General features: G+C 44.5%; 1 protein-coding gene across 2 annotated transcripts in view; it reads right to left on the minus strand.

Annotated features, from left to right (window-relative positions):
* The window catches only part of CCDC68 (coiled-coil domain containing 68), a 48844-nt gene that overhangs the window by 3897 nt on the left and 19616 nt on the right, over positions 1-25331 (minus strand). For both annotated transcript variants that reach the window (XM_083155210.1, XM_083155209.1), the window contains 8 exons: positions 15879-16024; positions 14509-14583; positions 11622-11762; positions 10993-11118; positions 8971-9099; positions 2598-2680; positions 2316-2421; positions 958-1041 (listed from right to left, as the gene is read on the minus strand). In XM_083155210.1, the coding sequence (XP_083011336.1) occupies positions 958-1041; positions 2316-2421; positions 2598-2680; positions 8971-9099; positions 10993-11118; positions 11622-11762; positions 14509-14583; positions 15879-16010 (876 nt within the window). In that variant the 5' untranslated portion in view covers positions 16011-16024. The remainder of the gene's footprint in view (positions 1-957; positions 1042-2315; positions 2422-2597; positions 2681-8970; positions 9100-10992; positions 11119-11621; positions 11763-14508; positions 14584-15878; positions 16025-25331) is intronic.

The following is a 25331-nucleotide window of genomic DNA, read 5'->3' on the forward strand; positions in this document are numbered from 1 at the left end:
AGGGTCCTCTGGAGTGTTGTGCCTACATTGTAAAAACTGTATATTGCCTATTCCATGCTGTAATCTGTGAATTGCTAAATTGTCTGCCTGCTACCATTAAACAGACATCTTGTATCCAGTGTATGTTATCTCAGTCACAGGTTCTGAATTATATCCTCCCTGTGCTTGCGTGGGTTTCCTCCCACATTCCCAAAATATACTGGTAGTTTTATTGGTTGCAAACAAAAATGAACCCTAGGTACTTGAATAAACATAGGACATGATATAATATGATATGATAAAATATATTAATTTATATGTCCCTTGGTGTGATATATACTGAACAGTTATAGGAATACATTTCTACCTATTGTTATCTTCTAGATCAGTGATTTTTATCCTTTTTAACACGTGGCACACCAAAAAAATACATTAAAATTGCTCAAGTTCTAAATTAGACCCCACGGGGAAAAGAACACAGACTCCCACAGAAAAAAAAAAAAAAAACCATTGGCCCCTATATGAAAAAACAGTGTCCCCTGAGGTAACAAAAATGAAAACAAGAGACCAGCGTATAACAGTTGAACTGGTGGTGTTACCAGTGTTGCCACCCTAGACATTAGCTATGGGAGAATACCGCAGGTCCAGATTACTGGCGGCAAATACAGACAGCCGGCATTCAGAATCTCGGAATGATGTTGATGGATTTAGGGCTCCTGTTTATCGGTTCCATTTTCCCATTTTAATTCTGACTCCAGTTGGTCTCTCTGGGGAAGATTCTTGAATGAGTCCTTTATACAGAAACCCTGAAAGGGGGTCACGGGTAGAAAGTACCAGGGACTGGGCCTCCCAAGATGGCTACCACACCGCTGTAGCATGACCTGGTAATCCCAATGGTAGGTAAGCACCAGGTGACCCTCCTTAATACCCCATACCCAACACTGATCACTTGTATAAAAAGGAACTCTGATTTCTCACCTGACATTCCAGGAAATTAATTCTGTCCTTTAATTCACCAATTCTGTCATCTTGTTCTTTCAGGTGCTCCCTTAAATCTTCACTCTGTCATGGCAAGAACATAAACACAACGATGTAACGAGAGGGAATATGATGCACCATGTGAGGCACAGCTATTTGGTGAAGATACTCTGCACCCAATATCTTTGCTGATGTTTGTCCGCACGCCATGGGAAAGGACAGCAAAATGAGCCATGGTCGCCTAACTTACTAAAGTGGTGGTAACCTACTCAGACGCAAACGTGGGATGTTCGGTGGAGTGTCGCAGTGAATTAGTCTCCCTAGAAATGGTTTCACATTTGCTCAAAGTTAGATATTTAAATATTACTGGATGGGTAAGAGGTTAGTATGACGTTACCAAACCATAACCAATGTTTAACATGGAATACATACAGATGACCAATGGATGGGGTGCGAGCGGTCAGAAAACAGACACCAGCATCCCGATAGCGACCCGGTAAGTATACTTACCTAACCCCTGCCCCCCCTAACCCTCCTTGCAACCTGAACCCCCCCCCCCCCCCCACTTGCCTAATATTAACCTAACTACCCTGTAACCTAACACCCTCCCCCCTTCTAAGTCCCTACTCCTCCTTCTCCCTTTGTTCTATCCCTAGCCTTCTGGCTAGTCTCCCACTAGTGCCTAAACCTAACCCCCACCCCCTACAGACATGGAGGCTTATTTATCAAGGAGTTAAAGTCATAATGGATATAACTTGTTGCGTATGATAAACAGTGCTCCAGCCAATCAGCTCTAAACGGTTATGTGTTTGAAAAATGACAGTTTGGAGCAGATGCGCTGGAGCCCCATTTATCAGTCTCAATAGGTTTCATGACTCGATGAGAAATATGCACCATAATATAGCTCATGAGGCTAAACTAGAATAAACCATCAGAATCAATATCAGAATGAATCTTTTCCTGTAAGTTACCAACGAAACATCCTCTGCACAAGGCCAGCGCACGCTCTTGTGCGATCTGCAACAAATGGTCATCTTCTGCAGCTCAGCATGCCATTTGGAAAGTGGGAGGAGTTTAATGGCGTGACCACAGCTCAACATTAACTGTAGCGGAATCTTATCTGCAACACTAATACTACTGGTGTACGTCAAGTAGTTTGTGCTGCTTGTATATGCGAGTGTGTGTGTTTGTGTTTTAACATATTGTTTTTAGAACTGAATTGCGTTTAGCACATTCATTTCCTGATACCTAATTTTACACAGCTAAAATACACGAATATATTTAAAAACGCAGTTTATTATCTCCAACAGACTAATACAAAATGCACTATAAGGCCCAGTCCTGAATGGGCCGCTCACCTCCTGGATCAGCGCTCGGAGATGCTGGTGCTGGGACATCATTAACTGCTGCAGGTGCCCAATTTGCTCCTGTACCGTGAAAACCTCATTTTGAATCTTCACACAACTAAAAATGAACAAAATAAAGTTATTTTGTCTTCCCCGATGTACGTTATTGTACGGTATTTCATACATTCTGTAAGTAAGGGAACATTGATGTAGTGTCACTGTGGCCAGAAGTCTTGGTAGATAATGGGCAACGCATGACACGACGACACCATAGAGTGCCATTGAATTACTGACCCGTTCTTGTTGGAAGGATTGGCCATTCGCTTTGAGAGCTCATCTTCAAGAAAATGTTTCTTTTCCACCAAAGCTGCATTCTCCTGCAAGGAAAACGCGGCAAGATCATTAGAATTCCGATTATAATAATACGATGCAAATATATTCATATAATGTGACTAAACAGGAATTAAACATTTCCCACAATAAATTTCACTTATAGTAGTGCCAAATGAGATAATTAGCATTCATTATTCTCCGTCATTGAGATTTTGATGAATGCATCCACTGAAAAATATTCTGTATATAGGGTGGGATGTTCTAACATCCCCAGCACCCTCCGCATAGTTAATGATCGCATATGCTCTAACATTGCGATAAGAGCTGTCCCTTGCGATGTGGCGGCAGACTTCCGGGTCTGAGAGACCCGGTAGTCAGTCTGCGCAGAGCGCCGGAGCCGGCCGCAGGGCATGCTGGGAGGGATCCGTGACGGATCCCTCACACATAGGCTGCTGCAGGAAAAAAATCGCCAGCTTTTAGAGAATATAGAAATGCGGTAAAAACCCTGAAAATATTTCTGAGTTAGAGCATCCCGCCCACAGTGAGGACAGGGATTGCCATGAGAAGGAGTTATCGTAAAACCTCTAAGATGTCTTTTTTGTATGAGGATGGTTCAATGAGTAATGTAACAAGACTGCTCATGAGTATAATATTCTCCATTCCATCGACGGTAGTTTCCTGCCAGGCCAAAGCAGGTAGACCACAGCTTCCCCTCGCAGCCATTAGACTGCGTCTCATATCAGTCATACGGATAACGGTAGGACAGATGGTCAAGATGATCAGTGATCCGTCCAGCCAAGCACATCCACCTTAAGACGGCCATTTGTGAATTAATAAAGGTCTGATTCAGGAGGATAGACATTGGAGTTTGCGATATTGATGATGAATCAAACACCTGAGTCCTGTTTAGATCGTACATGAGCAACTGATAGGGTGTCCATGTTCACGAACGTAAAAATTTGGTACAAAAGAATAAAAAAAAAAAAAAATCACGTCGACCTATTTACTGTCAACCTAATATTTGTGTCAACCTTTTGACCCGGTCAAACTATTTCACGTGGCGACCTTTATCAGTTGACCCTATAGCCTATACCACCTGGCACCGTGGCGATGCAGGATGTCCCAAAAGGGGCATATTACAATAAGGTTCGGATACTTGAAATGCAGAACCACACTATGGCTGGCATTTGACAAGTAGTTATCAATGGACATTCCTTAACATCTGTAACCATGGAAACAAAATAAGGACCATCTGTTAAATCGCAGCAGGTGACTTCAGGCAACAGTCTTATTTCAAGTATCAAGACTCAGGGATAACACCAGTAACTTGTAGTAACCCAATAATACCCCGTTCTCACTGCCGCAAAAACCCGGGTATTTCCCGGGGCAAGCTGAAAATTCCCATGTCCTGTCTCAGTGTGAAAGGGTCTTTGTGAAATTCCCGGGTGTTATTGTGGCAATCCACTCCAAAGGGTATCCCTGGTGTGCCCCTGTGACCCAATGGAGCCCTTTTAATAGCAGCTAACGCTGCCTGCAAATCCCTGCCCTGTGTTCAGGGCTGTGAGGGGTTAAACAGCCCCAGCTCACCTTCACGTGAAGGGAGCCTGACGCTCCCCTGATTGGCTGCCCAGAGCGTGTGAGGAAGGTGTCAGAGGTCAGGAGCAGCAGCGTGTAGCAGAGCATGCAGCCTGGAAGCGTGCTGATGGAGAGTGAGGAGAGACTGTGCAGCAGAGCGAGACCTGGGGAGAGAGGACACAGAGTGAGCCCAGCAGAGCGTGCAGCATAGAAGCGTGTGAGGAGAGGACCGCGCAGGGAGCAGTGTCGGGCGGTGATTGACAGCCGGCATCCCCGGCCAGCAGAAGATAGGAGATCAGTGTGCAGGGGGACCAGGAAGCAGCGTGGTCATGGAGGGAAGCTCCCGGCCACGTGATTGACAGCCAGAGGGAGCGGAAAGTGCGACTGGATGTCCAGAGAGGCGGCGAGGAGGAGCGGAGCCCAGCAGGGAGAGGAGTCTGGAGGGCCCGAGGCACCCCGCGCTGAAAACGAGGCGGTAGCAGCAGCATCACAGAAGGGGCCTGATTCGAGACCAGCAGGAGCTGGCAGCGGCAGCCGAAAAAAGGTACTCTAAATCCTCCTGTCTGCACCCCTGACACCCCTGCCCCCGGGACACTGTTGCCTGACCTGCACCTCGTTAGCTTATGACGCCCAACAATCAGCCACCCTGCCACACAGTACCCTCACAGTGGTGTGAGGTGTAAGACCCCGCATATGCCTGGCTACTTTGCAGCCCCATTATCCCAGCCAAAGGGAACTAGCCACCGCTGCCATCAGCCACTGGCGGAGCCAGTGACCCCATCGCCAGGGTGTTGTTGCACCCAACCTCACCCCTTACAGTTGTTCCTCACCAACCTCGCAGGGAGTTGCCCTAGGTAACGGGAACCCGCCTGTACCCCTTTGAAGGGGATTGTTCATTTGTTCTGCCCTATTCATAGTAGTGTGCACACTGTTAGGGCCTAATTCACCTGTGAGGATTTGTGCGTCGTGGGACCGTGATTGCTCTCAGGAACTGTGTGTGATATCTGAGACTGTAGTTATAGGGTGTGCAGCGCCACCCATTGGACACCTTGAGTTATAGTATTACAGGTGTAGTGAAGCATTCTAGTGATGTCAGACTATTGTCTTTAATATTGCTCTCTTTGATGTCATTGTCTTTGTGTTTTTTTTATCTTTCTTATTGATGTTTGCATATGTGTAGGAGTATATCACAGCGACTAGTGCAGTTGTTTTTCTTTAATAAATATTTGTCGCTGTTAACCGAAGTAGCGTTGTCTTTTGTGGGTCCCTTGGGTTGTGCCATTCCCTGCCACAGGTTCTCCAGCAGAAGCCGCGAAGAATCCAGAAGCCGCTGCCGTCACCAGCTCCAGATTAAGGTACGCCATCTTGCACCACACCGTACAGGGGCACTGTCACATTATGCCCCTGCAATTACACCCGGGTTTTTTGCAGGGTTTTTCCAGGGTAATACACGGGTATATGGCAGTGTGAACAGCACAGACCCGGGTTTTTCACACAAAAACGAGCTTATTGGGGGATGTAATCATGAGATATGTGACATCATATTTAGCCAGCCAATAAAAGCTGCTTTTAAACAGCCTAACACAGCAATTTGTACAAATTTCCCAACACCCAATCACAGCTGCTATTACATTCCACACACAGAGCATGGAAAGCAGTGTAAAAGGGGCAGACACGGGAAATTCCCGGGTCTGAGGTGCAGTATGAAGGGGGTCTGTTGAGCTGACAAGCTCTGTGGCCCCCAAAAAATCCGTCAAGAAAAACCCACAATTTTGCAGGGGCGGCAATGAGAACGCAGCATAAATTACAATGGAAATAACTATTGATCCAAGGTCTAAATTGCAGGGAAACCGGGACTCATTTGTATGTGGTAACACTAACATTTAGAACCCAAAATTACTGAAGAGCCAAGAATTTTCTTAATTGTCAAAATCTAGACATACTGTATACACTCACTGCATTTTAAGCCTGTACTGATATATAAACAATTCAAGCCCAGTGAATTAAATGGTAAACTAGGTGTACAAAAAAAAAAAAAACCTTAAAACTATGTTGGTTTAACCAGTTATCAAAGTGTAATTTTTTTTAAAGTAAACCCACAGGGTTTTTGTAGACTGTAGAATAGGTAAAAAGATGTTCGGCAATTAGAAGAATTGACCTTTTAAATTTCCAACCTAAACATGCCAAGAGGCTTTAACAAGCTGCCAATGTAACCCCCTGTGAGACCAACTGTCCGGCATGGAGAAGGAAGCTTGGACGGACATGGTCTCTTATGCTGGATACACGATCAGCAACAGTAGCGCACGCAGGGGGGGTTTCTGAGTACCCAGAAACCCCCCCAGGAGTCTAAGGACCCTAGGCTGAAAGCTGAGGGTCCCCTCTTTCCATGGGTATAATAATTTTAAAAATCGGCCCTTGGGAACCAGAGATATCTGACTTCAAAGCAGTGGTCCCCATCCAAGCCTATTAATTGCTCTTCCCAGTCAGATATTTCAGGTTCTGTCTGACAGAGTTTTTTTGAGGGTATATTCCAAAAGCTGGGACTCTCCTCCTTTGATGGACACTAGCATCTTGTCTCTACTGTTCCCAGAACCAGAGATATCAGCCTTCCAGCAGCTAGTTACTGCTCCAGCTCCACACACCTGGTATGTAGTTTTATATTCTCGTTGGCAGATTGCTCTGCCTCCTGAACTCTCATCCCCTAGTCCCCAATACAATTTGGTAGGTGGGATTCTCTAGTTTTTAATTCCATTAAAATCTAAGAAATCTATTTCTGGGAACTGGAGATATCTGCAGTCAAGCAAGCTGTCTTCCCACCAGAAAATTATGAATAATAAGCCCACTCCACTATACACCCCTCCTCTGTATATTAAACATCCTCCACCACCCTGGAAGTTATGTATCAGGGCCCTTTCATTCTGCCCAATGCCCCCTTCTCCCACCCCATCTCCCACCATCTGTGCAGTAAAGGGGTAATTAGTGGAAATTACTGATCCAGACCCTACATGCTGAGCAGTTGATATAATACCCCCTACCACCCGGGGCAAAGCTTCCCCCACCCCTACCGCTGGAGGATCGGTAAGTGCCCCAATACATTGCTATGCCCAGGGGTCTACACTGCTGTTGATGCCCCTGTATATGTATGTATGTATGTATGTATGTATGTATGTATGTATGTGTATATATATATATATATATATATATATATATATATATATATATATATATATATATATATATATATATATATATTTTTTTTTTTTTATTATTATTATTATTATTATTTATATTATACATTTGGTCTATCTATAATACTTTAACTGACCCAACATATACTGGGTCACCTAAGTGTCCATCTCCGTGCTTTGCTCCGCCCCTCTGGAAACCCCCTTCTGAAAATCCTCCGTTTGCCACTGAGCAACATATACAGGAAGACTGGCACCCTGAAACAAAACGGTTATCACAGCCAAGATGTTAACATTATTGTAGGCTCTGGACAAAGCAATGTACTGTGGCTCCTACCCAATGATTCACTGTAATAAAGAAAACTGATAAGATCATAACTTACCCATTCTACAGTCCTGTATCATCTCTCCGCATGCTTCTAAACAGTGAATGGCTGTCAGCACTGATTGGTGGACAGCTTCATACACCCACCAATCAGCATGCTGATAGTCATTCACTGCCGTGGGAGGCAGATAAGAGCATTCTGCATGGCCACTCTGATTGGTTGTAACATTCTCTACCTACAGAGGCACCAGTCTGTCTCTGCTGGAAGGCCCTAGAATTATGGAGTCCTGGGCAGCTGCCCACTGTGCGTTTATGTGAAGATGGCCCTGACTACAGAATTGAACAGTGCCATACTCTACCCCCACGGTCTACATATAGTTGGTCAAGGATTCATCGTACAGCAAGAATAGGATTCAAAACATAGGTCCAGGTCAGAACTACATACGTAGAAAAGAATAAAGCAGTAGGCTTCAGATCAGGGAATGGTCAAGGTCTCCACCAATGGTTGCTCAAGAGGAGGGGATGCAGCACAGTTCAAAATTCAAATAGGGGAGCCGCACCCACTGTCACTAACTGCCATTCCAAACTGACTCACCGGGATCCCCTATTTGAATTTTCAACTGTGCTGCAGCCCCACCTCTGGAGCCTTTACTGGTCTCCACATTTACACCCCATGCAGCTTGTTTGTGATAAACTGGACAGAAGGGTGACAGTAAAGCAACCCACACGTGCAACACTTTTCTGGAATCATCTACAGCAGTGCTGGGGTGGACTTCATGAACAATACTTGATGATCATTTTACAAAGAATGACATAGGTCCGTTCTGGAGTCATATCTACAAAAGGTGGCAGTTTGGAAAAGTTTAGATTTGATGCTGATAAAATGTTAAAATTGAATTATAGATTTACTATTTTGTTTCTCTTTTGTAATCTCCGAGCGCACAGACATTAAACCATTTAAATTTCAATAAAAAAAATTGGAAAGATGCGAGTTCTATAATTCTGGCTGTAGCGCCAAGTGCAATGTTTGCTTCGGTTTATACAGTATGTCTATATACAGAGGATGTCTGTATTTGCATCACACTTTTATTTTCTATTATGTTAGATTGTCATAGCCAGCAGCAAATGTCCGGAACAAACATAGTTATAAAATTTGCCTATTTATAGTACATCATGTGTTAAAATTAGGTCGCACATAAAAAAGGTCTTTGTTTGGGAAACACTCCTAAAAACCCTGCAACACACTCACATCTTCCATTCTTTCCATCAGCTTCTCCAGTTCAAGGATCCGGCCGTGTTTCTCTTGTATTTTCTCCGCCACCTCCTCCAACTTCTCAACACTCTTCTTAAACTGATCTTCATGTTCAGCAGCGGTAACCTAAATGGTCAATAGCAGAACAGGTTATTTTTTTTTAAAATCAATGACTAAAACGGTTATTGTAATGAGATTTCTGAAAACCCTTCACATTTGTGCATGTTCTGATATTGGGTGGTATTTAATGTCGGATGCTACTTCCGACAGAGGAAATCTCGCCCGCCGCCTATTCAATGTTGCCTTTTCCGACAGCATTGAAGGCAGATTTTAACAAAACAAATCTGACTTTAAAACAAGTTGGATCTGTATGGTTGAAAACGGCAGCAGATTGTCTAGTTCATGGCCGTTTCTCCACAATCCATGGCCGTTTTCACCGACAAGCCCACTTTTCACCACTCGACAGGTGGAACATTGAATTCCGCCTGTCTAGTTGCAGGTGAGCTGACCAAAAACGGCTGTCAGGGCAGTCGGAATCCGACATTGAATACCCCATTATGGGAGACACAGCCCCTGTTTCCAAGGTGCGTGCAAAGATGACAAAGTCCAGAAAGCTGTGGCAGCCATGTGTTGTACCATGGGCCGAAGTGGCTATAAGCACAGCTTTGTGCGTATAACCAATCCACCCTGCAACAATCCACAGTTGCAGCAGTCATCATTAGAATTGGCAAGTATACCTATACCATGCTGGTATAAACCCCATGCTGGGTGCAAGGGATCCATCTTTAAAAAAAATGGAGGTCTGTTCACCAAACTCATGCCTCAGAATAGGGTGAGACTTTTTCTATCCTCCTATGGCAAGCCCACAAAATTGTGGTGTTGCGTGTTTCAAAAAGTTGCCAGTTGCCACACAAATGCCAGTTTCATGGCTGAAATTGGCACTTGCCCGTAAATACACAAATAAGTTCAAATGGCAACTGTGCTGCTTGCTTAAATTACTTGGATGCATCCTTAATTTGCATATATGGATTTTGTCTTAAGCTCATTAAAACTTTGGGGGTTCTTCATGTTATCTAAGACACAGACAAGCAAACAGCTGCTCTCCAGTTGTTGTGGAACTATAAGTGTCAACATGCTTTTGGAAGATATAGGCCAGGAGGTTTATACTGGATACACAGTGTAAGATGATCTGTCCAATATTTCTGGTTGGGAAAACGATTCTAGTAATGTTAAGGAGCAAATGACAATGAACCAATCACTCCCAAAAGCAAAATGGGCAAAAATGGTCATTTGGATAAATTAGATAAACCAAACGGATTTAACCAATTTGTCTGAACATCCATTTTGATCTGTTTTCCAAAGTTTGTCAAATGTCATTTGTTCCCATACATTACCAGATTTTTATTCCAACCAGAAAGATTGGACAGATAATCTTATAGTGTGTTCAGATTTAGTTCCAAAGCAGCTGCAGACCCACAAAATCTGAACATGCAATGTGGGATGATGTGTAACAATATTCATACGCGCCCTTCCCCCAGCAGCCTGAATAATTTTTCCAGCCGGCAAACAATAGTAATAAGAGAAAAGGGATTTGGAATAAAAATGAGAGTCACTCACTGATCTTTAAACCTTTGCCGGATTTTTTGTGAGTGACTCTTTCATTTTTATTCTTTTGGTGCAAATGCTTTTTTTACCACAGGATTGTTTATTCTAGAAATAGAACTAAGCAAAAATAATTTTCTTACAAATACTTCAAACACCGGATTGCTTGCAGCTTTCAACATCTAGCCCCAAGCGCCTGTGCTATATATTTTTCCAAATCCCTTTTCTCTTACCACAAAATCTGAAGCCTAATTTAATATTACTTTTTATTTTAAAAGTGTAATTTTGTTAAGCAAGTAAATGAAGAGGATATGGGAAACACACGAGTGTTGCATTTATGAGTTTGTTAAAATTTATGTCTGGGTTGAAGATGGAATGTATTAAAGGTGCATTAATGCTGTATTTCTGCTACTTTACCTGTAATCTCTGCTTCTCGTCTGCGTGACCCTTCCGCAGGTCACCAGACTTCTTGCTGTAGTTTTCATACAGCTTCCGTGTTGCATCTCTTATTGCGCCTGCTCCGGCTTCACGGGTCGCTTCCAACTTAAGTAAAATCAATACAGAAAGGTGCAGTTAAGAGATTATTATAGGTAGAAGCCATTTAGAAATGAGCTCTTACAGCCCTGGCACTAATTACACACCAATTAAAAAAAAAACGAATTTTTTTAGTTTTTAAATGCACAGCTATGGGTTCCAATGAGTCTGTATACCAATAATGTATCTAATTGAGGCTGTTCTATTCATCCCAAATGTACATACTTTAAGGTAGTCCTCGGAGAGACCTATATAGACACCCAACTAAAATTAATTGGAAGGTGCTGACTTAATTCTGAACACCAGAAACAAATAGTCATTAGTAGTTATTGTGGTGCTAAAGTCTAGTAACCAGTGTCTATAACTATGAGAGGAGGGGATGCTATCCCTGCCCACAAAGCTGCCAAACAAGGATGATTCACTCATAAAATTCCCTACAGCCCTAGCAGTGAGAATCCAGATGCTATGCGCACATGACACACTCAGACAACTATCCGATTCTACGACTCTACCTTTATCTGCAGATCTTCATTTTCCCTGTAAACGTCAACAAGCTGCAGGTCTTGGTCATTCAATTTGTCAAGGATGCGTCTGTACCGAGAGCCAAAACAATCTTCTTCGCTGCACCCATTTTGTTTCATCGGAGAAGAATCCTGAAAAAAACAAAAAAGTTCCCAAGTCACTACTCGCCTCTACTAAAGTTTAATGTGTTTTCCATGGTTGGCAAAGACTGAAAAGGTGGCTGGAATCAGGGCTCGAGCTCTAGGTCCCAGATAAACATAGGCCCATCATTATGACAGCACGAATAACTATCCAGCAGGTCACATGGTTGCGTAAATAATACAGACTTTCAGCCCCAACATCTTCCACAGTTTTCCCATTTCCTGCACAGTTTTTTAAACAAAAGGATGTACTGAGACTCTTGAAAAATATATATATATCCTTATGCCGGCACACTGAATTCCCAGCTGCTCCGGTGCAACAATAATGTTTCATGTATATCCAAAAGAGAAGGCACTCAGAGACTGAATAGTAAGCAAAACTAACTTTGAATACAGAAGTTTTGCTTACTATTCAGTCTCCGAGTGCCTTCGCTTTTGGATACATATAATAATAAATTCACTTTAGTCCAGTGAATCAAATGCCATTATATTCCTTATCCTTAAGGGACTGTGGTTTTTTTTTGTATGAAATATTTTATAGCTGATAACAAGTTTCAACTTCAGATTTTGGGGACAGCAATGGGCACCTCACCTGCCCCCTCATTTCCTTATGGTGTTTAATTTTGTACATAATACAAATATCTTCTATGCACAGCACATATCTTTGTACCTTCCTTTTGCATATGATTTCAATTGCCTCAATACATCGGATTACTCTGGTTTAACTTAATGGCTAATGAGGCTTAGCAAGCACACTGTGACAGTGTCATTTCACCATAAACTACAACCTTTTCAATCAGAGTCCCCTTTAATAATGGAAACATCCATTATTTTGTGGATTAAGCAACAACATATTGCAGGTAAACAGAAATCTTTGAGATGAAATGAAAAGGTTAATACATTTGTGCAACAAAATATCATCAGACACATTTGAATAAAGGATAGTCTGCTAATGTACTTGTGAGTAGATTTTCCACACTGTCACAACACAGGACAAGACCGGTTAAGAGAAGGAACAGATGTTCTTCATTCATAAAAAAAAACATACTAAGGAGTACTGTATATCTACTAGCTTTACAGGGCACACTGGGGTAATTTACCCCTTTAACGTATTCAATTTTTCATTGCCTTCAATCTAAAAGCAAATTAAATTGGGATCATCAACAGATATTTGTATAGGTTACAACATGACAGGCAATTTGGTCATGTTGCTGCCATACAAAATCTATAATAAAGTTCAATAATTGTGTTTAAAGGGTATCCTTTGTTCTTACAGTTTACACACACACACACACACACACACACACACACACATATACTGTAATATAAATTCTTATGTATGAGGCTTAGTTCTGGTACTCCAAAAGGACATTGGTTGGAGTATACCGATACGGTACTGTACATTTCCTGGTAGTGAAATTAACAGCTGTACAAGGATTCTAGGCAGTGTGATAAAACATCCCAATCCAAGGATCTAATAGCCTAATTACATGAGATATTTGGCTGAAGGAGCATTAGTACATTTATTACCTGTGTGTATAAAGTGTTTTATATTACACTGGGCTCATATGTGATTGGTTGGTTTATGATGGGGTATCCCAGAGGTCAATAGTCTAATGCTATATTCGCTCTGCTGTTAGGCTGATTTCTACTTCGTAAATGACTCATGCTGTGTGCTAGAAAAGTGCACTATACAACGGCCCTTGTTCTGGTTGATTCGCACGTACACGAATTTGGCCAGTGTTCCGACGATGTGCGTATACGCATGCGCAGAACCATTTCTGCGCATGTCTGAATGCAGGGAGCGTGCAAACTCGGAAAGAAGTCCGGTTGCAGAGTGCTCGCTCCTGGCCTTCCGAGCAGGGGGTGATCAGGGTCATTACCATATGCGCACGCCCTGCTTTTCATGGGAGTGCCAATGAACACGCAGGGCGTGCGTATGAAAATGCGGTCGTGACTTAACCGGATGTCAGCTGCCTGCCATTATCCCTGCTTTTCTTCGCTCATATGTACGAGTGGTCTAGACCACTCGTGCATGGGCGAGCGCTTTCCACATCATTCAATGGTCGCTGACCAATGAATGATGATGGGGGGGGGGGGTTCCCACAGGCATTTAAATGGATGTTCACATAAAACATCCATTCGCATACCGACCACCCAAATTCGGCGTGTGGAGTACATTCACTGGGCAGGGTTTAGTACATTCGCTTCGGCCCGTGCACGGGTCCGAGTGAAGCGATCAGAATAAGGGACAAATTACACCAGACTGACTGAGGACTTGCTCTAAAAGAATTTCATATACGAATGTAAAACAAGGACATTCACTCCAATGGCCAGACGGAAGTGCACAATACACGATTAGGCTATTGGTACGGGGGCACCATTTTTTTTACTATACCAGTTGCTGATATTTCAAGTCACAAATAAAACAGTTTTAATTAAATTAAGCCATGTGGAGAAATGACAAAATTATTCTCCACAGCAAATTTCTAGTATATTTACCAATCGCATAGAGGTTTACGGGACAAAGTGCAAAGTTTGTATGCAATAAAAAATGCTAATGTAAAAAGCTGGACAATGGGGCGACACATTACAGAGAGAATAATTGCCCTCAAAGTCCTACATGTTGCATACTGTTGATGGTCACAAGTATATACATGAAAGACTAAAAAATTATAAAGTGAAAAAATATACATGTACAGTACATATGAACTAACGGAAAACGTTACACCTTTACCTTCTCCTGTGGAATTCTCCCATTTATATCGTCTTTAAATAACTGACTCTGGATTTTCTCTAAGGTTGTTCGGATCTGTGGGGGGAAAAAAAAGCTCAGTAACCGACGGGCTCAGCAGCAGACATGGGGGGGAAATAGAGGGTAGATTTATAGGTACATGTTTAGTTTCACGGCAGCAGGCTACGCTACGGTTTCAGCATAGGCTAAGCTATGCTGTCAGCGTAGCCCAATGGCTGCCTAGCATAGTCAGCGTAGTGACTCCACGGTACCCCTGCGTAGTCAGCGTAGTGTCCCTGTCAGCTGCAGCTCTGTCCCCGGCAAGCCTAGTGAGCGCCTCTCACACAGCGCCGGTAACCGCCAGATCCCATGTGCTGGCAGATAACGGCGGAGAGGTGATCATGAGGGCGCGTCTCCATAATTATTGTGGTACGGCAACCCTGCCAATGTGCCGCTTCAGGGAGACGGACAGAGTTAGGGGTTCGGTAGCGAATGCGTCTCCTGCACAATAAAGGACGCATTTGCCAGTGCTCCATATTACATACTGGCAAATGCCTCCATTTCAAACCCCCACTATCCACGCCAGCCCGAAGCGTAGGGAGCCCTGCGAGCGGACACAGTACGCGTCCTCCTGATTTATAAAATAAACTCGGCAAGGAGTTGATTTTATTAAGTGTGGCGAGCGCAGCGTACTCCAGGAGGGGGCGCAGTTTAATTGACATGTATTCCGCGTCTGCTCGCCACACTTTTCATTTCCCCCCCACCCCACCCACAGAGAGAACCGCCGCTGCCGGGAAGGACTGTATGCATAATGCACTGACAGCCGGGCAGACAGAGAGCCGGGGACTGCCCGGCTATATTCACAGTGCTGCATGTCCCGGACTCCTGGCTATTTGAAATTCGGCCTCATTCCGTTTGGCATCATCTGTAAGGGGCAAGAACTATTTTGCTGCATAATGTGCAGAAGTAGAATATGGTGTGGTACAATACACTCAAGGACACGCCCACTTTTGCATGACCACACCCCCATTTCCGGAGCGCCTTCGGCTCGCGCACTACTAGATCCTTCACATTTGACGCCAAGGTGGGCCTGTGTACTTTAAAAGGCAGGATCTATGAATAATACCATTCCCCCCTCCTTCTGCTCTCCTCCACTCTCTCTCCGCTGGCGCCCCCCCCCATCCCCTCCCTCCCATGGTGCCCCCCTGTAATCTTCTCCTGGATCCGCGTGTGTGTGTGTGTGTGTACTATGCTATGCATCTCTGTCCCCATGCTAGAATTCACACTCCACTCCACTGGGGAAGGTGGTAGGATCTGGGGGCCCACTTTAATGAAAACTTGGAAAAAAAACGAAGTACTCTGAGGACACTCACTTTACGGACATATTCCGTCTCCTCTGTGACGTGTGCTGCTGTGGATCCGTACATATAAAATATATCATCTTCCATCGCATTTTCATTGACCTTTTTTAAAAACCCTCTCTCGGATGCAGGAAGAGAGGCCATTTTTCTGGGATATCCTGTGGAGTTTATACAGAGAAACAAATGAGTAATAGGATTCCATTTGCATGAATAAATTGGTCATCTACATAGAAGATCATACACGTGGTCAATGAGACGCTCATGCTGAGCCTGCTGTCAGCACAGTACATGCTGTACGTGTGTGCTGCTGCCCAGGAGACACAGAGGGGGGGGGGAGAGACCAGGACCCCTCCAGCAAGCCTGGGTCTGGGTAATTAGTACCCGCCCCCCTCCCTCTCGGCAGCCCTGCCCACAACGTGCATTCAAAAAAAAAAAAACGGTCAATGCAAGAGAAAGAGGCCATCTTTAAGCTCCCAAAGTAATTCATCAGAGAGATAGCAGGAACCTTAGCAGTAAACAAAACAAAAGTTTAGCACATTCGAATGGAAGAAAAAAATGAATTCGCTCAGTAACTCAAACAGGCCTGGACGTCCATGGAAGACAACAGTGGTGGATGATTGCAGGATCGTTTCCCATGGTAACGAGAACTTCTTCCACCCCAAAAAGTAAAGAAGACTATTCAGGATGAAGGCATCTCACTATTCAAATCTCCTATAGCGAAAATACTTCATTAGTGCAATTACAAAGGACTGAGCACAAGGTGCAAGCTACTGTATTTATAAGTCTCAAGAATAGAAAAGACAAAGTAAACTTTACCAAAAAAAAAAAAAAAAGGTTCTGGAACAGCATTATTTGGATAAATGACACCAAGTTCAACCTGTACCAGAAGGATAAGAACAACAATGTATGGAGAATGCTTGGAATGCATGACACATCCATTGTAAGAAACAGTGCACTCAGTATGATGGCATGAGCATGGCACTGGGTCACTCATGTTTATTGATGATGTGACAGAAGTTTGAATAATTCTGAAGTGTTTAGAGATATATGGTCTGCATAGATTCAGCCAGATTCTGCAGAGATGATTGGACGGCACTTTATGGTACAGAAAGGCAACGGCCCACAAGGTACTGCGAAAGCAATGGGTGAGTCAGCCACCCTCTCGAACAGGGTTTTCACTTGCTAAAGACAAAAATTTAAAAGGCAAGAAAACTCAGGAACAAGTAACAACTGAAGACAGCTGCAGTAAACGCCAACAAAGCAAAGCAAAAGGAGGAAGCGCTGCATTTGGTGATGTCCATGGGTTCCAGACCAAAAACTATTAAAAACAATTTACATTTTTTCATTTTTCCAATTATATTTGAACCCCTGAAGACATTGCACAGGGGATAAAAATAGTTGTGATTACTAAACCTTTCATAAAAATAGATTCGTTCAGCCCCTTGCAGTTTGCCCTTCAATTGCTTCATCCATTGTTTGGACTCCCCAAGCCAAAATTAGGGAAATTGTGCCAGTGTCCAAATATACGGAACTTATATAACTGAACATTATATATGTAACACTTAGGTGTGCGCTTACCACACTATGGGAGTAGGGTGGGAGTGAGTTTAAGTGATTTGTTGTGAACCACTGTGGGCTGATTCAGGTGCACTCGCAAAACACATTTGGTTTGCTTATGGATGTGCACTGCAGGTGGGGTGGATGTAACATTTGCAGAGAGAAGCCAGGGTTGCAGAGTTTTGAAATCTCCTCTCCGGGAGAAGCCCGGAGAGGAGACGTTCGACAGGTGTTTGGGGGCGGGGCTTGAGTGTGCCGTCATTAAGCCCCGCCTCCATGCTGGAAATTGACCTGGTTTGTCGCTCTCCGTGGAGGGGGTGGGGCTAAATGATGCAATTAAGACACTTTAGCCCTGCTCCCTCCCCAGAGATTAGTATTAAATCAGGTTATCTAAAGCTGCAGTCAGGGGGGACTCAGGGGAGGAAGCCGCAAACAGGAGGGGGGAGCGGGGGTGCCCTAGCGGGAGGTTCGGGGAGCGTTGATGCGTGTTCCCACATAATCGCTGGCCCAACCGCTCATCTGCTGGTATTATCAGCAGTTGACCGATACTGTGGGCGGTTTTCCGTGACATCCTGCTATGGAAAGTCGTCCACCCCCGGGAAAATTGCTAAAACGGGTAAAAACCACTCCGTGTGTTTACACAAAGCGATTTTCAGCCCAGTGATTTTTCCCATCATCAGTCACCATAAACACTGGACAAAAAAAAATCACCCAGTGTGTATGGACCTGTAGATCTGGACGAGTTATTTTGTTTTTGTGCAGGGTAAATACTGGCTGCTTTATTTGGTACTTGTGTATTATCTGGGCGCCCGATTTTATCATTGCATGCCACCACTTAAGGCGTGCGATGCTTCATCGTAAAGACCAAATTTTTTATTGTATAGTCAGCCATGGGTGATTTCATACCCCCACAGTCCAACTACGCATGGAGTTGATTTTATATAGTGCGGCGAGCGCAGCGAGCCACTAAGCCCAAAGTGTGGCGAGCGCAGCGAGCCCTGCGAGGGGACGTGGATAACTTTACATGTATTCTGTGTCCGCTCGCCACACTTCGGGCTCGGTGGCTCGCCACATTATATAAAATCAACTCCATGCGTAGTTGGATAGTGGGGGTATGAAATCACCCATGGGTGACTATACAATTAAAAATTGGGTCTTTATAATGAAAAATCGCATCGTATGAATTGTATGCCACTATATTGCATGCGATGCAATGAAAAAATCGGGCGCCCAGATATTACACAAGTACCCTTTATTTTTACACTGCAATATAAATATCCGTTTGAAGTACAAACCCCACCCAAATCTAACTATGTCTACACATGTACCCCCTCCCCTGCAGTGCACATGGTCTTGGAGATTAGCAAACCAAATGCGCTTTGAATCCCCAACTGTGTTCAGCAGGGGAGGGGCTGGAATGGAACAATTCAGTGACCCAGAGGATTTGCTCCACAATCATGTGCCCAGCTCTAATGTCACCTGACTGCAGAGCCCCCAGACATTGACACTGCTAATGAAATACATGGTTGCTGGAGCTGCTGGTGGGACACAGACTATATTTCTAAGGCTCTTGCTTGCAAATCTGCCCTATGGAGATACAGCAACCTACTGCTTCTTGGATTCTATCATGTCCTTGTAAATCACTGTATGCTAAACCATACAGGGTATATCATACGGCTACTGAGGCAGAACTACCATTGGTGCAGCATGTGCAGCGTACCAGGGGGCCCTGAAGACTATGGAGCCTACTGCTGCCCCTGTTACCCACTGTGCCTCCCCCTGCCTCTCCCAGTCACCCACTGCCATGTTGCATATTGTAAAATTTGGGGTGGAGGAGTGGGGCCCATATTATATTTATGCACCTGGGCTCACTGACCACAAGCTCCACCACTGTACTATTGCACAAGATGTTCCCATGTATGGCTTCTCTCTCACAGTTTAACTGCAGTGCGCCCATGTCATGTCTCAGCTGGTATGCTTGTGAATCAGATGAAACAAAATACATGGCCCTTACTGTTATGCTGGGACCCTGCTCCTAGCATTTGGTTGTTGCTGCAGTCACCCTATTTTGTGCAGTTTCTTTTAGGCGGAATCTATTCCATCCAGGCAAATCCTACATAGCGCCTGATTCAGAGTCCCTCCCCCCCAGTTACTTCTGTCACCATATTATTGTTTGTACCATGGGCCTGATTCAGAGTCGATCGCTAATGAAAAAAATTCACAATTAATTGTCAAACTACTGCACACGAGCGAGGGTGTATAGTGAAAGAAAATGCACATGGCTCAAAAAAACACTCAATGTTGCCGGAGTTGACTGACAGGACGCCGGCGTTTGTGGGGCAGAAACCGGCCTTTTACTGGGCGTGTCAGAAAAAAATTGCAGGTGTGCCCAGGAGTTTATAGGCAGGGTCTGTGATGTCAGTGTGACCACTTACTTCCTGTCTCAGTCGCAGATTAGTGGAAGCCTCAGACTTACGGACAAATGCACAGATGGTTCGGCGATTGAGTATGGATCTGTGAGTGTATAACGATTAGTGATCCATTCGCGGTTCTCTCACAATTTAGCAAGCGGCGTTTTCTATTGCTGTCTGGGTGATGGATTTCTCCTCAGAGCCCTCTGAATTCTCCTTCGATGTATTGGTAAGTGCTGTTATCATGTAGCCTTACAGTAGGCAATTACAGTATATGGCCCATAATGGGTGCTGTTATCATGCAGTGTAGGACTTCCGGTATCAGGGAAGCCTTGCTGAGGCCGGGAAGCTGATCATATGGTTTGCAAAATATATGTAACTAAGATCTCTGAATGACCCTCTATTATGTTGGTTTTTCAAATATTATCACTAATGCCCTCTGGTGTGCTGGGGGTTAAACCCCCCTCCCTCGCAGCACCTGGGGGCATTACTAGTTTGATTGAGCAGCTCTCACACTGTTTTGTTTTTAAATTCTCACATAGGGCCAGATGTACTAAGCTTCAAAAGTGATAACATGGAGAGTGAGACACAGGGTGGGATGTACTAAGGGGAAAATGAGGTTTTACCGCATTTTCCTATGTATTAAAACCCCGCCGCCTCGTTACCACCTATGGGCTTCTTTTCGCCGCCCGACGCCTCAGCCGCAAACCCGCTGACGCCCCTCTCCCCCTCCCTCTGGCTTACCTGGTCCATGTCCTCCTGGACCCGGAAGGTAAGCCCTTCCTCCCCCTAGTAACACAGCCCGACGTCCTTCCGGCGTGAGGGGAGAGCCAGGCGGCAGGGAGATGACGGAGACCCCCCGCACACCAGAGTACAGGTATCGCGGGGGGGGGGGGTTTCCGTCACTGCATCGCGATGCCAGCCGCATATGTTAGTACATATGCGCTGGCATCGCGGCGGACAGCCGGCGAAGGGCGGCTATGTATATTTATACAGTCAGCCAATCAGCTCCTACCTGCCATATCACAGACTGTCAGGAGATGATTGGTTGATTGATAAAATGGAGTGTGATAACCACTTTTTGAAGCTTAGTGCATCTGGCCCATAAGCATTCCAGGCTGAATTAGGGGCCCATTTATCAAGTAAGATTTGCGGCTAAATCCCCAAAAACACCCGTTTTCAGGGGTTAACCGCAAATATTATGTATCCATGAAATATTTTAAATGGAGACCGCAGCAGGAATCTCCGATCCCTGCTGCGATCCCCCTTTGCAGCGCCGCCGGCCGCATCCCCCATAGGTTTCTATGGGGGATGCCCTGCTTCGCACCCCTGGGCTATCACCATTCTGATATGGCGATAGCCCATTGTAGCCTATGGCTACACATCGCACTGCCTGAGCAGGGCAGTGCGGTCAGAGAGGTCGGCGGGGGGGTCAGCGCGTAACCGGGCATGCGCTGACCTCCCGGCTTCCGGGTCAGGGCTTCGCAGGGACGGGCTCCTTTCGGAGCCCTGTCCCTGCGCCCCCAGAATGATAAATCCCTGCGGTATCAGACGATACCGCAATGCAATGCCCGGCGTTGTCATCACTCTGGGATCGCTATATAATAAAAAAAATGCGCCCCTTGGGCCCTATGTGCTGTGTTTTGATGCCTGTAAAGCACATTTAGCCCCGCCAGACAAAGAAATATTATTATTATTATTATTAATAGCATACCCTCCAACTGTACCGATTTAGCCAGTCCAGTACAGTTTTTTAGAAGTCTGTACTGCTTAAATCTCCCTGTACCGGTTTTTCTCTCTCTCCCGTCCACACACTACAACAAAATGGCCGCCGTCCATACAGTGTATATCTCAGGCCTCTTAGCAGCCACACGCCTGGCAACACGAAGTGGCTGCAGATCCCCTACACCTTTTTTTTGTGTGCTCTGACTGGCTAAGCCGCCGTCAATCACTTCTGCAAGGTCGCTGATTGGCCGTACAGCCGCCGGTTCCTTGGTTCAGGCAGCGCTTGCAGTCCCTCCCCGCAGGTGGCTGCGTGTGTGAGAGCAGCAGCAGCAGCTGGAGAGTCTCCCTTGAAACTGCACTTCAGCATGGAGAAGCAGTAGAGAGGGGAGCAGCATCGGGTAGGGACCGCACCCTGATCAGAAGTTGATCAGAGAGGATAATTCTAAATCAGCAAAACTGTCCATCAAAAGGATACTGTGATGTGGCCACGCCTCTTCACCAGTGACCACGCCTCTTTTCTGAAGTTGTACCGATTTCTGCATTTGAAATGTTGGAGGGTACAGTATGTAATAGCACCCCCACCACCTACTTTTCAGTGTCTCCTGTAACTGTGTACTATATGCACACAGAGATTCTCACCACATTCACTGGTTACTGATTAACATTTATTGCCCTTTAAACATGTTATTGCCCACAAAACAGCAGCTTAATAAAATAAAAGCCTTATAAACCGAGACTTTATGCACCTACAGTATACATCTGAATATAAAGCACTTATTTTATATATAATATTTAACTGAAACTCAAACAAAACATTTCACTTGTACTGTACACATTTATACCCCTGTCACATCACACAAATAACCCGGGTCCAACCGGGGTTGTTGCCGGGTTGATGTGCAGTGTGAAATGGCCTTCTGAAAATACCCAGGGCCAGTAACCCTGCATTCCAAAAAGAAAGGTTAATCCCGGGTCAGACCCAGGTTACTGTGCAGTGTGAATGGTTGAGCGACTCGGCAACAACCCCGAGACGTTCAACTATAGGGAGGAGGCAGCATCAGCTCCAAGCGCCCACTCCACTCCAGTTTTCAGCAACCAGGCTGATTGCCGGGTTGCTGTAGGGGGCTATCATTGCAAATGTGAATGAGGATATAAGTGTCGTGTAACCTGAAAGCTAAAACACAAAGTTAACTAAAACAAGAGATTCCTGCTTTCTCATAGAGGAAAAATCTGCTTTAGAATAGACATAGAGTAAACCCTTCTTGCCTACTCTGCCGGAAGTTGTGGGAGACTATTTTAGTGTGGTCCCCTGCTACTCTAGTGGTAGCATCCAGTGGTTACCTTAGAGCCGCGCCGGCTTGTGTAAGGAAACCCACGCTGGAGTGTGCCACGGCTTTCCTTACACAAGGTCTAAGGTAACCGCTGGATGCTTCCAGTGGATGTCACTGTTTGGCATTAATTATTCTTTGCACACCCGCATGTCCCCCCCACAAGGGCATAATCATGAAAGTCAGCATGGAAATGATCGACTCTGGGTTTTTTTTTGCGTCCATGCACAACGCTCTCTATGCTCGCCACACTTTGGCTAAAATGCCTAATTCACTAGTAATGTACCGGTTACTATTCCCAATCTAAGGCCACTAGATTAAACTTTGTCATAACAGCTTCTGCAATATACTTTCACTTTGAGCCATAAAAATTTTTACACAAAAGAAGGTATAGGATAATCCGCGCCCACAGACTGCAGCACTGTACACGCCAGGGATTACCAATCCCAAAATACACAATCCAAGAAATACAAAAGGGGGCGAGTCCACTTGCGCTGTCCGAATACAATGATCTACTAACTATGAGTAGATTTCCACCTGATGTAATGATCAGAGGGCCAGGGCGAAGGGTCAGAAAAATATTAGAAATGGGGGTATCGCCCCCTGCAACTGACCTCTCTGCCGTGCCCTATGGGCATATAAAGGTATCTTTTATCCAACAGGTATTCAGCCTCAACTTTTCAATTAGATCAGAGCTCACCTTGGATCAGTGCCCTATGGGCATAGAAAGGTTTCTTTTCCCTGTCTCCTTAGTTCGGAAAGGTCCAATTACCACCAGTCACGGGTCAGTGAAAAAAGGTGCTTTTATTCCAATCACGACAGGTAATGACAATAAAAAATGAATTTAAAAAAGAGAAGATAAAAAGGCACTTGATGGGATCCACCGGAACTACATCCGACCACCCTCACCTCACCCGGGTAGAGAGAAGAAGGTAGGTGTCTTCAAGATGAAAAAATGACACTGGAATCCCAAACAGGTGCCTAGGCTCAGTTCCTCCAACCAACGCGTTTCGGGCCTCACCTAGGGCCCTTTTTCAAGGTATGGAGGAAGGAGAGTGGGACCAGGTATATATACCTGTCCCCATTTACATAAAACAGAATCACAATAAAAACCAGTGATGGATCTCATTCGGAATTCCCTATATAATACAATAAGACAGTGCTATTCGCTACTGATCAAAATAAAACAATGAGAAGGAGCAGATAAATATACATATAAGTAATGCAAATAAGTCCTTTTTTAACATATAGTGTTCACAGAATAAGTGTCCAGTGCCGGTTTTTCCGGTTATCCTCAATGATAATTGCGTACGAGTACCGGATATGACGTATCGTCATCTTTCTGCGTCCTATTCGGCGACCGGATATGACGTTCCGCTATGCATGGAACGCAAAAGCGGAAGCCGGAAGATGTATAGTGCAGTTCTTCCGCTGTTGTGGAGCGCACCTTTCTTTTGGAACGCAAACGGAAGTGATGTGGTGATATTCTTCCGTTATTGTAGGACACGATCTGCTCATACTCTGCTTAATGCGTCTCAATCACTATGGTAACGCTTCCGCGTTCGTTTCCAATGGATTTAATCACAGAACAACATAAGAGAAAGAGACAATAATTAGTATTAAACCAAGACACATAAAAGTATATATATATATAAGTATATTATCAACAAGGCAGAGAATAACAAAAACTCATAAAAAGCACTTTAGCTCGAAATCTACGTTGATCCCCCTAGGTTCAAGGGTTTTCAACTCATAGATGGATTTCATTTCGAGCTGTGACAATCTTTGATCCCTATTGTTGACACGCCAATGTGTCTTTACTGTACGTATCCCACAGAATGATTTTAATTGTGCAATATCACATCCGTGCATTTGTTTGAAATGGGCTGACACATTATGGGATTCAAGACCCTTTTTTATGTTACGGACATGTTTAGCCATCCTCACTTTTAATACCCGTTTGGTCTTGCCCACATACTGCTTAGAGCAGTTGCATTCCAACAAATAAATGCAGTAATTACTGTTGCAGGAAATGAATTCATCTATATTGTAGGTCCTGCCCGTTGCCCTAGATTGATATTCATGTATCACAGATGTTGGACTTTTACATAGGCGACAAAGGCTGCAGGTGCCGCACCGATAAAATCCCTTCGATTTGATAGGATTATAGGGTGCTGGAGTGTTTATGGCACTGCTGACTATTTTATCCTTAATGTTTTTCGCCCTTCTGTAAACAAATTTTGGATTGCTATTAACATACTTTTTCAAAAGGGGATCATTCGTAAGAATTTGCCAATGTTTCTTGATGATACTTTCTAATTGCTTATATTGGCTGGTGTACTGGGTGATGAAGGCTACATCCAAATTTTTTTCTTTGGGTCTTATTGAAATCGGATGTCCTTCTCTCCCAGAGAGGAGGGTCCTTCCTCTATTTTTAGCTTTAG

This window comes from Crinia signifera, chromosome 1 (assembly GCF_055691185.1).
Source record: "Crinia signifera chromosome 1, ASM5569118v1, whole genome shotgun sequence".
NCBI lineage: Eukaryota > Metazoa > Chordata > Amphibia > Anura > Myobatrachidae > Crinia > Crinia signifera.